Source organism: Chrysoperla carnea, chromosome 3, assembly GCF_905475395.1.
Source record: "Chrysoperla carnea chromosome 3, inChrCarn1.1, whole genome shotgun sequence".
Taxonomy (NCBI): Eukaryota; Metazoa; Arthropoda; class Insecta; order Neuroptera; family Chrysopidae; genus Chrysoperla; species Chrysoperla carnea.
The window spans coordinates 80,494,953-80,511,196 of record NC_058339.1 but is presented as its reverse complement, the minus strand read 5'-3'; the positions used below and the strand labels follow the sequence as shown (position 1 = coordinate 80,511,196).

General features: G+C 27.9%; 1 protein-coding gene across 1 annotated transcript in view; it reads left to right on the top strand.

Annotated features, from left to right (window-relative positions):
* The window catches only part of LOC123296632 (DNA-binding protein D-ETS-3), a 137,409-nt gene extending 121,664 nt beyond the window's left edge, over positions 1–15,745 (top strand). The window contains exons 8-9 of the mRNA XM_044878187.1: positions 9,020–9,231; positions 15,345–15,745. Coding sequence (XP_044734122.1) covers positions 9,020–9,231; positions 15,345–15,502 — 370 coding nt within the window. The 3' untranslated portion in view covers positions 15,503–15,745. The remainder of the gene's footprint in view (positions 1–9,019; positions 9,232–15,344) is intronic.
* The last annotated feature ends 499 nt before the right edge of the window (positions 15,746–16,244 follow it).

The following is a 16,244-nucleotide window of genomic DNA, read 5'->3' as shown; positions in this document are numbered from 1 at the left end:
GTTAGCTATAAAATATTCTCAATCAAGTCGGTTTGACCGTTTAGTGGCTACGATGCCACTGAGAAACATACAGACGCACAGATAAACACTTTAAACTTATAACACTCCTTATTAAATCAATTTCAAAGTGATGGTCAATAAGATGAAATGAAAAGGATTGTTAGAGAGCTATCTTTTTTTGGGACAAATTCTTGGAAATATTTTAATTGATATTGAAATATTTGAGTTGGCCTTGTTCTTTTGAATTACCTAATTATTTTACCATTTCACTCTTCGAAATGAATTGAGCCAGATTTATTTGACCATTCATTTCCATAGTAATTATTATTTATATGTTAAAATTATATGTCATAATCGCCAATTTTTTAGTTTTTTCTGGTACGGAACCCTAATCTCGCACTTGACACATAACTAAGAACACTCTCCTTTAAATTAACTTTCAAATGAAACCAAAAAAATTAAAATCGGTCCAGCCTTTTAGGCCTACTAGTCAACCTAAATTTATTTCGTAAATCAAATTCGCCTCGAAAGTCTCATTCAGAATAAGATCAAAATATAATTGAAATAAAAAAAATATTATTGATTGTATGAATTATTTTATCGTGATACTAAACAGTTAAAACTTTGAATGTGGTCAAATTTTTTTTAGTCGTAAACAATTATTGACAATTATTATACGAATTTATGATAAAAGTCATAAAAATGACCTATTTCGATAAAAATGAACTGTTTCATTAAAATTTGAAAACATTTTCTTTTTCGTATCTACATTCATAATGACTTTAAGATAGAATGAATCGTTAATTTACATGATCAAATAACGTCAAATAAATTTCAATAGCTGATTAAATTCGAAAATTTAAATTGAAGACTGGCTTTCTAGGACTATTTCGTATTATTTATCCTTGAAATCTCAATTTCGTGGTTTATTTACCCGTCTGAAATTAAATGAAATAATTATCGAACTAATATTCATTTTTATCTCGGAATTTAACTGTTTCTGATTACACAGAAAGTATGGCGCATTTCAACAAAAAGTACTACACATCTTTCTTTGAATCATCCAGTAAAATTTTATGACAAAAAACGATCGTAATATTTATGTCTTTTGGCCGCCAGAGGACATATAAAACTGGCCAATAATATTTATTGGAAAACCTACTTCGTTCGAATGATTATATTTATATTTGGCTATCCGGATAAATACATAAAACTGACCAATAATAATATTTATTATAAACCTAGCAAATTTCCTTAAAAAATTTATCGTTATCAATGAATTACATAAAATATTTTTTATTATATCCTTGAAACTCAAACCGCCGCACTGTGTACATACAGGGTGGTTTCTTTCATTTGATTATCGTAAATTTACTTCAAGGATTCAAAAAATGTTATTCCGAACGATTCCGATTTACTCAGTTTGCTATAAAGGAGGAAATAGGATGACTCTATTAGTTACTATGAGGCTAAAAATAGATCTTGATGACTGAATACCTAGAGATTAACAAAATGCCTCATGGAGTCGAATAGTCGAATATTTATCTTGGAGCGACTTTGATTTAAGCTTCCGAGAAAATTTTCTAGTTACGACTTTGAAAGAGCAGTTCTAAGAGCAGCTTACTCGGTCAATTTTCTGTTTACCACAAGGTAAGAAATTTTTGTGGATATCACTATTTGATCAATGAGGGAATAGGAACATAAGCAATAGTTATGGCGGACGAGTCAATGCTTGACGCCCATACTGGTTGGCGATACCCACAATACTTCTGATGGATAGCCCTATTCAATATTGTAATATTACTTATGTTAACATAAATTCATACTTTAGTATCTGTCTCTATTCGTTGTGTGCGTAGTCATGGTAGGGACAATAAAATCGAGGCCAGCGCTTCCAGTTAAAAATTTCGGCGTTAAAGGTAGTTGTTATGACTAATTTGCAATTCTTTACATGTAAATGTTATAGTGAATGTCAAATTAAAATTATTGAAAAACACTAATTAATTAAACTTAATGCATTAAAAATTGTGAAAATAAGAAATCAAATTGCACAAATATTATTTTTTAAATGTTAAAATTATCATAATTATTTATTTATATTTGTTAGACAATAATATTAAATTTTCAATGTAAGTCATGAATGCAATTCATACGATTATATATGCAACCATACAATTCTATAATTAGAGTAGTGTATCGTTACCATGAAAACGCTTCCAATAAAATTCACACACTGTGCGAATACCATACCAGCATTGTAGAAAACGTCATGCATTTCTTACCGTCTATTGCACATTCTCATTACTCATTTTTGGGAGTAATCTCCGAATACAAAAAATGGATCACCCTGTACACTCAATATATATTTTATCGATATATCGAGATTTTTGTTTTCCTGTCATTCGTATTCAGAACATTATATTATTCTACATTATAGTAATATTGTAAAGAATATTGTCATTCGATTTTCGCCGGTCACCCACATATGTCGTCTGGGTGCTTGCTATCAAAGTTTATCAATTTATAAATTTATTTATTTTATATAACTAAACAATAATACAAAAAATAATAGTAAATAAATAAATAAATATTGTTATTCATTGACCTACTAAGAATAGATAAGTTTTTATCTATAAATATATAGGAGACTTTCTATAGATATAGATAGGTAGATAGATAGTCACTCATCACGATATCTCTGGAACTATAAGACCTAGAGACTTGAAATTTGGCAGGAATATTCCTTTTGCCAAGTAGAGGTCAGCTAAGAACGGATTTTACGAAATTCCACCCACAAGGGGGGTTGCGCGGGTGTTCATGAATAAAAAATTCATATTTTTCAATTATGGCTTTTAATAGTTCAAAACTTGGTCAGAATGTTTTAAATTACATTTAGAAATTTTTTTAACCTTCGGAGGGTAGAAAGGTGTAGCGAGAAAGTGGGAAGGAAATATCGAATATTTACAAATATACCTAAGTGGGGTATCAAATAAAAGAGCAAGACGTGTAAATTACAAAACTGTTATCCAACGCAAGGAAATGTGGAGGGAGGGGTGCAAGTGGGGATGCTGCCCAGCAAAGCGGGTATATTTTATGCCACGCAAAGCGGGCGGGTAACAGCTAGTTTTATATATAGTCATTTGAAATGTATAAAGTATTTATCTATTATTAATATAACTAGTGAATGTTAAATATTGTAATATTACAAAAAAAAATTATTATTTTTAATTAAAATTAGTTTATTTTATTTCTTATCTGATTTTTTTTTCATAGTTATAAGAAAAATATTAAAATAAAATGTAGTTCCTGGAAAACGATTGTTTATATTTTATACTAGAGTGATACCCACCCGCTTCGCTGGGTTTAAAAGTAAAGATTGATAAAGGTTGCTGTCGCTTATCCCCTTTCTATAACACTCGAAATAATGGTAAGGATTGTTTTACCCAGGTAAAATATATGTATGGTTTTCTATTTATTTAAATGTATAATAGTAGTAATTATTCTTTGAGTAGGTATATCAGAAAATATGGCCGTGAAATATTTTATATTGACTATTTTTACATAAATCTGTAAATTATGGTAATGTCTTTTTTTTTATTTTTATTAATAAATCTTCACAAGTTTTAGCGTGAAAGCGTAACAAACAAACAAACATGCTTACTTTCGCATTTATTATATATAGAGGTTTATGGAATTCCAAAATTTTAGTAGTCAAACGCTTGTTATAAAAACGGGATCAAACATCTTAATAATCTCCTACCCTCTTTGAAAGCAAGCTTTCACTTAACGGAAGATAAATCTTCGGAAGATAAATCTTGAAGGCTTCTTGTTAAACTGCAAACTAAGACTGAAATCAGTGATCCGCAAAATAGTAAAATTGCATTTCTTTTAATTTTATTTTCGAAAGTTTTCTAAAAATTCCTAAGAAAATTTTCTTATTAAATTTTTTAATTGATTTTTAATGTAATTTTTAATTGAAAATGATTTTTTTAAACTATAAATTCGAACTCCGGTAACGTCAACACATCGCTTTAGTAACGCCACCGCACCTAGAAATGAGTCAATTACATAGATTATAATAAATGGTTCGTCTCTCAATTTATTTTCAATATTTTATAACATAATTTTTCATGGATAAAAGTGTATATCATGATTCCGATTGGATCCCAGTCAACGGATATCATGACCTCACAACTAATCATAAGTTGTTTTTTTTTTTAATATATTATTTTTTATTAATAATTAATTATATTATTAAAAAAACAAATTACTCAAATATACTTTAGATGAATTATTATTTTATTTAAATATGAATTTGTGGCAAAAAAAATTAATGCCACTCTTTTTTTGCGAAGAAGAGTAAGAAGACTATTTCAGCTGTTTTCTAACTAGTTTTCCCAAGCGCAGCTACAACTGTCGCTGCTTTCTTGATTTTCAACATCATGAACTACTTTGCTAAAAGCATCTGCAAGCCCTACTTGAAACGCCAGTGATAAAGACGTCTGAAACAACATCATAATTTTACCGGTTCTGATGCTTTGTTCACTTTGAATAGTTCCAAAAATAAAAACTGACTGTGATATTCTTTCCATGATGATACATACTTTGAACCAATCATAGAAAATCAAAATCTAAAAGCATCAAAAAGCCGAAATGATACCTCACAATCACAGGAAATGATGAGATGTATCTATAATAAATTTTCGCACCATAAAACGCTACTTAACAGATACTCCTCTCTCTAATCAGATCGCCGGTTATTTTAACATGTAGGTGGTATAAAGTGACAGTGACAAATAACTCACATCACGTTTTTAACTCTCACGAAAAGCGTTCATACGAGATGAAGTTTTCCATAAATTTCGAATCCAATATCAAAAACAGATGAAAAAAGCTTAAATCTATTACAGCTAGGTCACAGATTACTTCATCAAGGAAAATGTCAATGTGAGAAATCATTTAATCGATTCGTTTTCAAGCGTTCGACTCTTGGACTATTATAAAAACAAACGAATGAAGCTATAAATATATCCCTATCTAAAAATGATGTAGTGAAATAAAGGAAGTTATTTTATTTTCAAAATTCGTTATAATTATTGTTACGAATGAACTAATATTTCATTTTAGTAGCTACCTATATACAAAAAAAATAACAGTTTCATTAATATTCATTCCACATCAAATTTTGATTTATGAAACATCTCATACCACTTTACAATATTTGTACCAAAAATATATATCCATAGTTTTCTGGTATAATTGTGTTAATTCTAGTTGTATTTTTATACAAATACAATTGATTATCATCATATATTTTTTACCATTTGTCATTGTTTAAGTGACAAAAACATTCCTTTCACCGGATTGACTTTGAAGTTGGCATATATGTTGCAGGTTACTAAAGTCATTAGTTTCCCAAGGAATTCTTGCTTCATTAATGATTGATATTTTCATAATTAAAGTATTTTTGAAAAAATAAGTGTTAAAAACCGAATGTTTCATATATACAAGTTTTAAGCAAATTTTTATTATATTACATATCTTTAAAAAGTTTTAAATCAGGTTGCAATGCAGAGTCTAAAGTCTACAAAATATCAACTGTGCTTTATGCTTGTGTTATGTGTACAGTCTTTTCATAAATACCTAGGTTAGGTTAGGTTATATTGGCTGTCCACAAAGGACACACTTAGGCTATAGAGCCCATTGCGATACCATATATGTGCTTTACCACCTTTCCGCTGATAATTTCATTTACCTAAATATTTCTAGATTTTTTTCGTAAACATGCCGCAATGAAGCTGTACAAATTATTGGAAACGAAGTTTATGTGTGTTTATATGTTTCATGAATAGCCTAAAAGTAATTCAAAGAAATATTATTTAAAAAATCTGAAGAATATTTCGGTAACGTGATCTTGCTAAGTACATAACCTGCTATGGTTGCTATAGTTTTAGGATGAAGCAATCAATTTTTGTCTAAACCATGACTTGTTTGAAACATTTGAAAGATAAAATGTATTTGATTTCATCTACTTCTCTTAAGGTTTATATTAATTACACCGCTAGTGCAACAAAATGTTGCTGGTATTTGTGAAAGACCTATAGTTTTAAATTGGCTGGAATTTGAACGTAATACCGTTAATAATAATGATAACAGAACAGTTAACGATGATCAATTTGGAAATACTAAATAACTAAATGGTTGTTAGTTTTATGTTATAGAGAAGATAATTGAATAAAAAAAACAACAAAATAACACAAAACTACATACATGTACAGAATGAATCAGAAGATACAGATCTGTCGAAATAATTATTATATTCCACATGGATGAAAATAAAATTAATTAGTGAACTAGTATCATAAAGAATCGTTTAGGATACGTTAGAGTGGCTGTCGTGAGGTGAAGCGCACTTAGATCATAAGCTCGTATCTAACATAGTACTGTTCGCTGAAATACAAGAAAGAAATATAAATTTATAACAAACTTTGTAACTCGTACACAACGCACATTTCCAGTGTTTAAGGCTGCTGCCTTGAGATGGGAATAGTGTCAGAAAATTCTAAATGTTTTTATACTTATTAAGGATATTATAATACAATTACCATAAAAATTTGAAGTCGATTGGCCGTCTCTAACTCGAGATGAATTTGATTAAAGTTCGGATCAGTAACATGGAGAGCATAGGAGAGGGTGTGGTATTAACAAGTTTTTTAAATCTAGAAGAAAAAACTAAACCTTCAGATATTTTCAAAAACCGACTAAACATTTATGTATTTGTTCTGAGTTTTTGACCGAAAAAAAAACCCAAAATTATTGGCCGTTCCATTATTGAGATATAATAACGCAAAATTAATCAATTTTATTGTTGAACAGAAACGTCTGTAGTTAGAGTACTGGTAGTTGAAGAGAGATATCTATATTAACACAGCATTTGGTACACAATATTTATTATGAGAAATAGTTAGACTTAAAAATAAAACATTATTTGACTACGAGGCTTTTTACACCGAGCGTGAGTGTTTTTGGAGGCATTTCCATGGTAACGATACAATACTTTAATTATAGAATTCTATGGATGCATATATAATTGTATGGATTGCATTTATGACTTACATTGAAAATTTAAAATTATTGTCTAACTTTAAATAAATAATTATGATAATTTACATTTGAAAAATAATATTTTTGCCATTTGATTTCTTGTTTTCACAATTTTTAATGCATTAAGTTTAATTAATTGGTGTCTTTCAATAATTTTAATTTCGTATTTTCTATAATATTACCATGTAAAGAATTGCAAATTAGTCATAACAGCCTCCTTTAACGCCAAAACTTTCACTGGAAGCGCTGCCATCGATTTTATTGTCCCTACCATGACTACGCACACAACGAATACTATTACCGTTCATATAGTCAAATGCATTTTATATTTGATACGTTTCTCTTGGTACACTTTGTATAACATCGAATACAATTGTATTTCGGTGGTTCAATTCAATTCGTTTTCAATTCGTTCGTTTTCCATCATCACACACACAAAAATTCAATTTGATATTGCAATTATTATACCGAATAGCTGTATAAAGCCAATTGAGTTTTATATATTGTTATTATTATTTATTCTATATGTGTTGTTTCCTCTTTGTTATTTTATTTTTTTAGCTCTCTACGTTATGTATGGCTGCTACATAACGTATTAATAAAATATGTACCAGATATATATATGTATATAACGTAGTTTTACTGTATTGAATGCGGACACATAACAAAAAAAAAATACATGTCTATATGGTTTATTTGTTTGGGAAATTGGTATATTATGTTGTTTTAATGAACTTCCATATACAATTTGGTATATATATTTATATATTTATAAATCCACGCTATGTACGGGATAGATTAAAGCTCTTTGATTAACGAAAAATGTCAACGGACCTAGTAAAAAGATGATCATTTTTTAGTTTTAGTAATTAAATAAGTACATAAATTCAATATACTACTTTCTAGTTATGTTAAATCAACTTAAATAATTTATTTAACTTGTGATTGAAATTTTTTGTACCTTGCTTTCAACTTTGATGATAAAGTTATAACTTCATGAATGTAGACAAAAAATATGAATAAATCGAAGAGCTAAAAAATTTAACAAAATTTTCAATTTTCGATATTTTGAAAATTACTCCAGGTATCAAAAAATTATATTCTTACTTTTCGTCTTATATTGTCATGTTATAAAATAATTCACCATCAAAATTGAAAAAAAAAATTAACTATCGTACTCATACCATCCCTTATTAGTGGGGCACAACGGGTTTTTTTTGTTTTCAATAATTTATTAATTAAAATTAATTTCCGCCAACTACTTTTGAAGTTGGTGAGAAATCTATGAAAACATATCATCCATCTATCGTTTCCCCATAAGACCAATGTTAAATATGCCTACTTTTGAAGTCTTTCATTTATTTAAATAATCGGGCAACCCTTCCTAAAATTTTCAGAATTGATATAGACTTATTCCAACTTTATACAAAAAAAAAAAATCAAGCCTATTATCGAAAATTGCCCCAGCCAATTGCCAAATTTAGAGTCCTGTTCGAGTATGAAAGCTGTTGGAGAACCTGATATCAACAGTTTTTAGTAAACTGAGATAGATTTTTATAAGTTATCGTTCGATTCTATTCTCCGTTAGTCTATTATTTACAAAAATATGATAAGACTGTTTGAAAAAAACAAAAAAAATTTTAAATTTTTGAATTTGAATTTCTGAATTCTAGTAGGTAAAAATAGAATTAATAAATACTAATTAATAATTAATATGAATAATAATTTAATCATTCAAAAAATTATTGATCCGATCTATAAAGGTCATATCCTCTTAGAAGTAAACATAGAAAAATCCCTAAAAAACTTTGGTTTTGTGAACCTTTGGAAAACCTTTGAATAATTTTTATATTTTTTAATACTTTTTTTTAAATAAATATTACAATTATTACAAATTTTTATGTTTTTTTTACAGGTATTATTATGACAAAAACATAATGACAAAAGTACATGGTAAACGGTATGCGTATAAATTCGACTTTCAAGGATTAGCTGCTGCCACACAACCAGCATCCAGTGATCCAACAGGGTACAAATATCAAAGTGATCTATTTATGAGTTCATATCATCACAGTGCAAAATTAACATCATTCATGTCACCACATGCTGCCATTCCTTCATCATCAGGTTTGTATTTTCTTTATACCTTTTTATTGTATTACAGTACTAGCTCTCCTTCGGGACTTCATATTTGAGCTCTACTTTTGTACTGCTCAGTAAAGAGTACTGCCCATTAGTTAGATTCAAGTTACATCATTTAATGTTTTTGAAATTTTATCTCTTCAAAATTTAAGCGTTATACCCATAAATATGATTAATGTTGAGTATAATTTATAAAACAATATGCAATGATATGCTTTAAAAAATTGTATTTTAAGAAATTTTGTCTTTAATTTATTCAAAAATAAAGCAACATTGACAATCAGTCTTTAGCCTATCTGCATTCTTACAAATATAACCTCATTTCAATACAAATAGTGTTCATTAATATCAATATATTCCTGCCAATACAGAAAATAACATAGCATGATATGAGGATGATTGTTATTTAGTGTATTTTTAATTAATTAATTACTCTCTTAATTGATCGATAAGATACCCAATTTTTTTTTATTTAATAATATGTATCGTTAACTACAACATACTAAAAATTTGGATCATTTTCTACTAATTTATTTTTTTCTATTACTGGTGAGGAATCCTCCTTAAAAAGTATTTTTTATTAAAATACTTTTTTTTTTAGTTCTATCGAATCAAATTTCTATTTTTTTAAAGACAGATTATTTAAGATTATAGTTTTTATAGATTAAATTAACTGTATTTGTATCAAGACACAAAAGACATGTAAAATTTAATAACCGCTGCCTTGAAGAGACTGCTGAATTGAAAGGTTTTACGAATTATAAAATTGTAATATTCAACATAAATACTCTCCATAATATAATACAAATAATTGTCCAATGGTAACCAAGTTTTTTATGTACAAATGATACAGAATGATTCATGACAAATGGAAGTCAACAATCCAAATTGACTAGTACCTATTCCTGAAAAAAGTTGCTGATTATTCCTTATATATATGAAACATTTATCATGGTATACTTAATTTAGTTCCAAGTTTGTAACGCTTAGAAATATTGATGATACGATCAAAATTTTGGTATAAGTGTTCATCAAATCACCTAATTAGTCTATGAATCACTTAATTAGTAAATGAGCAACATAGGTAAATTTAGTCTTCGATCCCTGGGACCCTTGTCTTGTAAGCCGTAAGAGATAGAACAAAAGTTTAAATATAAAAAATGTTCCTTAATAAAAAAATAAACAACTTTTATTTGAAACATTTTCTGTAAATATCATTGTTTTCCCGTGTGGGCGCAAATTTTACTATAAAAGATAGAAAATGGTTAGGTAGTTTCAACTAGCGAGTTTTGTAAAAGATTTTCGATAGTTTAGCTTTACAATCCTAGAATGTAAATTTAATTTGTCGGGTAGAACACAAATGAAGGACGTTCTTCATTCTTATCGGAGTTCAATAAAGAAAAAATATCCTAAATTCAGTCATGTTAAAATAAACTCTCTAAAACGTTATCGCCAACTTTTGTATATTTTCTTTGAACATATTATACCATAACAAAATATAATATTTGAAGTATCAGTGAAGTATTTTTACATTTTAATAACTGTTGTATAAATGGAGTGCACTCAACACTTACACTTGGGTATGGGTTACGTCACACACATAATGACGTAATGGGCATGACGTTGATTGTGTGTATTGTTTTGGAGAGCGGACTCGAGGAAATAATACAACCTTCTCGAGTATACTGTTTTATATAATTTTAATGTGTAACAAGTCCGTCTACTTATGTACCAATGTTGTGAGTTGAGTTAGTCCATTGCATTTTAACAAAAAAAAAGTATATATAACAACAGTGAAAGAGCCTTCAACAATCATCATGTACTATATGCCATCTATCCCTAGTTTGAATGTGGAACAAAACAAAACCCTCTGCCAGAGTCATAGAATTATTATTTTTGATGCTTGATTCACACCATTCAAATTATGTTAACAATTCTTCCGGTGAAGAAGACATGCTACAAAAGACTTATTTTCTGTATGTATGTTTGTTCAAAAAAAAAAGTCAATCATCTGGACTGTGAAACGGAAGTGAAAACTGAAAACTTTGGAATAACTGTGTTTTCTTTTATTTATTTAAATAATTATAGTAAGAATAATTAAAATTTCATAATTTGTAAATTGAAATTATTAACGCGTGCATACAAAAAATATTATAAATGATTAAAAGAAGTTTAAATTTCAGCGAGCCGAGTCGATTATTTAGCCGTTATCACGGGTTGATATTGTTTTATAGTTAGAACGGATTCAATTGTGAGAAAACTGAAAAGGAAAATATATTTTGTTCTTGGGCAAAAAAAAAATAGTACATGATGCAGTATTTTTGAATTTACCGCATGAAATTTAGGCTACTCTTTTTATATCAGCCAGGAAAACTCGAAAAACTCCTTCATACCACAGGGTCGATTCGACGACTTCGCGGTTTGATTCTCTAAGATGTAATCTCTAAGAAAATTGATAAAAGTTAATGCTTTAAACTTGACATTATAATAAGAACTTGTATATTAAAAATAATTTAACATTTTAAATAAAAAAGTTTTCTAAACATTTTCAAATATGAATGAACATATAATACAATAGGTATTACTTTTATACAAAACAATAATAATTATTAAGAATATTAAGTATGTTTTTTGGGGTGGATTATTGTTACAAATTCATTTATAATACCATTTTTATTATATTATATATATTTAATATTATATTTAAGTTATGAATTTTATAATATTAAAGAAAAGAAATAGTTTTATTCCATTATATCAAAATTAATTTATTCATCTCACTTTATTAAATGCAAACAATTTTTATAAAAATATCTTTTTGAACGAATTTTATATGAAAATCATACGATTATATTCAAATAAATATATAAACCAGTCTTTCAAATACCAAAAGTAGTTTAAAAATCAAGTTTCATTTCAATTCTATCACAACCCAAAATTCAATAAAATGAATATCAAAAAAAACTATTACTTTAATGTCAGAAAAATTGTAGTAAAAAAAGTTCTAAACTTTTTAAAATTTTAATATTTAAAAAATTTAAGGTCTGTAAGCTACCTAAGATTTTGTTTAATTGTTTTAAAACTTTCCATTTGAATGAAAGTTGTATTCTAAATTATTCTAAACTTAATAGACCCGCTTTTTTAGCGAAATTGGGCAAAGCAACGCGAGAATATGCTACAAATCTTCACAAGTGTCACCTCCACATTTCTTGATCCTCGCCCAACTTCGGGCTACTTCGCGATTGTGTAGAGGCACATAGTAATAAGTATCTTGAAAAGGTGTAGGCGCAGTGAACAGTATGTTTAATATATTAAGTATATGTTATGTATAACTTATCTGCGTTTCCACCATTTAAGTAATACCTGATTATTGAGTTTAAAATTACAGTTTTATCGTTCATTCGCTTTCAGCGTTACCCATTAAACGTTACTTGCTTGAACAAACTAAATAAATTCATATTTTATTCATTCAGTCTTTTTTTTGTAAAAATGTGATATTTTTATAAATAAAACTTGAAAATAAAGTTTATAAAACAAATTTTAACAGAAATAAATCCCCTTCTGTTATTTTTACAAAAAATATTGCAATTTCTTTTTGATTACATAAGCTGTATAAATATTTATTATTACATATGTCACGTGTCAATTGCATAACACATTAGATCACTTGAAATCACTGTACATATATTTATTAAACACTTCAATATTATGATGAATATTTATAGAAAATTTTGATTTAATTTTCACAATAAAAGATGGTTCTCAGTATAAAACGTTCTGGGAAATAATATTACATATCTGATAGGTTTCATTATATAATTTTGAATAGAAAATTATCCTATTTACTCTGAAAATTGTTTGATACATTTATAGTTTGATATATTATTTTTGTATATCATTTTGTATTTTTTCTGGTTTCTATACACAGGTACAACCCACCTCGATTGAATCTGCTTCCAGAAGTAAAATAAATAAATTAATAAAATAAGTAAGTCTTTTTGTGGACAAATTTTTGTCACACGATAATTTTGAGAATAATTGATGTCAAAAAACAAAAAAAAAAAATTTTACGATATTTTCGATAAATAAAGCAATCAATCAAGCGTTTTATTAACTAATTTTCAATTGTTTATATGTAAATGGTAAACAAAAATATCAAATTAAAATTATTGAAAAAATTTTCAATGTAATATGTAAAACATGTATATATTGCATAGACTTATATGTTCATCCATACAAATATATAAATATAGCAGTGTGTCGTTACTATGATAACTCCTTGAAATAAAACTCATGCACGGAGCGAATGTATGAAAGAATTTTTCAAAAATTCTGTTTTCAATAAATTTATTCAAAAGTTGCCAAAAGTTGTCTATGCAATTTCAAAAAACTTGATAATGTTCCAACATTAAAGCAACTTTTGTTTAGAATAAGGGCTTAGTAAACTTGTCGAAAAATTCTTTAATATTTTCTCTTATAACTGAATTTTTGATTTTTAAATATGAGATAAAGCATTATTAACAATTTTTATCGAAGTACAAGCCTCTCCCCTACACTTCTCGATGTTTCGAGCAAACACAGTAAACAGTTAATTTTTATTACATTATTTTTATTTTATGATTACTATTATGACTGCAGTAATAATGATAGTATTAATAAAACTTACTAATGTTGTAAATAAGGGCGTTATTATATCTAACTATAAAAGGGATAGAATATAGAAAAAGAATAGTTTTTCAAGCAATAAATTTCACATTACTTTCTTTTGAGGTGAATCAATTTTGTAACATAGATTTATGTTTATTGCTTTTAATAACAACATAAACTATGTTGTGTATTGCATTATGTACATTATCTAGTACAAAGATAATGAAATACATAAATTTATGTTGATCAAATAAATTTGCAGCAGTGTATGGTCCAATTTTTTATTAAAATCTTAAGTAGTCCAAGTATTCAAGTACAATGTAAGAGTGAATCCATTTTTAATAATTGGCAAATAACTTTCAATCCCACGTTATAATACATAATAGAGGCAGTTTAAAGGTAAAATGCAATTTTTCAAAAAAGATTTTGAAATCTTCAAAAACTCACTAACAATAACTAATATACACTAACTCGTAAACAAAGATTGATATTATGGAGCAAATTCTTCATTCTATACCTTAGAAACTGGTCGGCCAATCACAAAATCAACCAACTTTTGATACCTACGAATTATTTAGGGTAATTTTCCCATTTTACACGTTTAGATCGAAATTTATATAAAATCGCTCCTTTACAATCTTTTCGTATAAGTTTGTAGGCTACATCTCAAAAACTACGCATCTTAACGTTAAATGAACTCAATTTTTGAGTTGAATTCAATATTTATCAAATTTTATAAAAATCGGACACTAAAATATAAGAGAATTATAAAATACTTTTTTCCGATTTAGGTAATAATCATTTTCTAAAGTGATTTTGATCCAAAAGAAAAAAATTGGTTCCTTTTCATGATCGGGCGAGCAGTTTCAAAGATATATTGATTAAAATTGTATTCTAGCGTATTTTTATCCTGAAACAATTTCAGTAAATAACACTAAAAATTCATCCTTCAATGGCAACACGATTATCGAGAGTAGTAAAGACCAAAAAAGACATAAAAATCCATATAAATTGACGATAAGATTAGAGTATTTTTCGAAATATCTCCCGATTTGCTTCAGAATACAATCTTTTCGCATAGAATTTTAGGTAACCTCTCAAAAGCTACTTAAAATAATCAAATTTTTTTTTTTTTTTGGGTCATAGTACCCTAAACACTAAATTTTATCAAATTCTAAAACAAAAATTGTTTGTAATTTTTTTCGGTTTTTTCAAAGGGGAAAATGTTTTTCCTCAAACTTCATCATTTTCTCAGCATAAATTGATCCGAAAACAACAAAAAATGAATACCCTTAACGATTAAAATAGCAACTTCTGAGATATCAACTAAAATTTTAAAAAGTGGTATTCAGGAGCAATTTCAATCAAAATTTAAGAAACTTCATCCAATCGAAAAATAAACCTGTATATGTTTAAAATCACACTTAAAAATTATTTTTCTCTTGTTACAGCATCAATATTTCAATCACCAACATCATATTGGAGTAATCCAGGTGCGAATTTATATTCAAATATTGCCGCATCAGCAGCTAGTCACTCCATTAGCCATCATCCAGGTGGACCACATTTAGGAGCACCACCGTTAAGTTCATATCCACATTATGCTTGACCGGTAGGTACATCACCCTCAGCCACGGTATCGACTACACCACATCATACACCACAAGATTGGGGTGCTGCAACTGGTGTAACTGCACCAACGGCAGCTAGTTATCGACGAATTCATATGTAAAAAATACAAGGGTGAAAATCATTTTCATTTGAAGTGCAAGAAGTGAAGTGAAACAATAGATACAGGATGTCTTGGAATAACTATTCTTAAATTATAAGTGTGATATTGAAATTTGATAAAAGTTCGTGTTAATCAACACTGAGGTGAATTAACCTATAAGCAGGTCTGGACTTCAAGAACGGGGGCGTCTAGGCAATTGGGATTTGACCTCTTGCCCCCCCCCCACCATCTCAATTTTCATCATTCAATCTAAATTTTTCTAATAAGATTTCAATCGATTTGTTATAAAAATGGATCGGTGGCAAAACAAAATTGTTGTTATTTTTTCCGCTGTAATCTCATTCGCTAAATAAAGTTCCGAATTATGGTTTTCAGGATACTTCATAAGGTTTATAGTACAGTAATAAATGTTACAAAAATCGGCTAATAAAGGAAAATGATAGAAACCGCTCGCATTTTGCTAAAACCTCATGGAATGTGTTTCTTGGGTGTCAAATATCATTAGTAAGGCATGAGTTAATGTTGCGAAAGTTAGTATTTGTTAATAAACAATAAATTTTTAATTCAATGAAACGTTCGACGTTAAAGTTCACTTAAAAAATTAGTAAATAGGCAACTA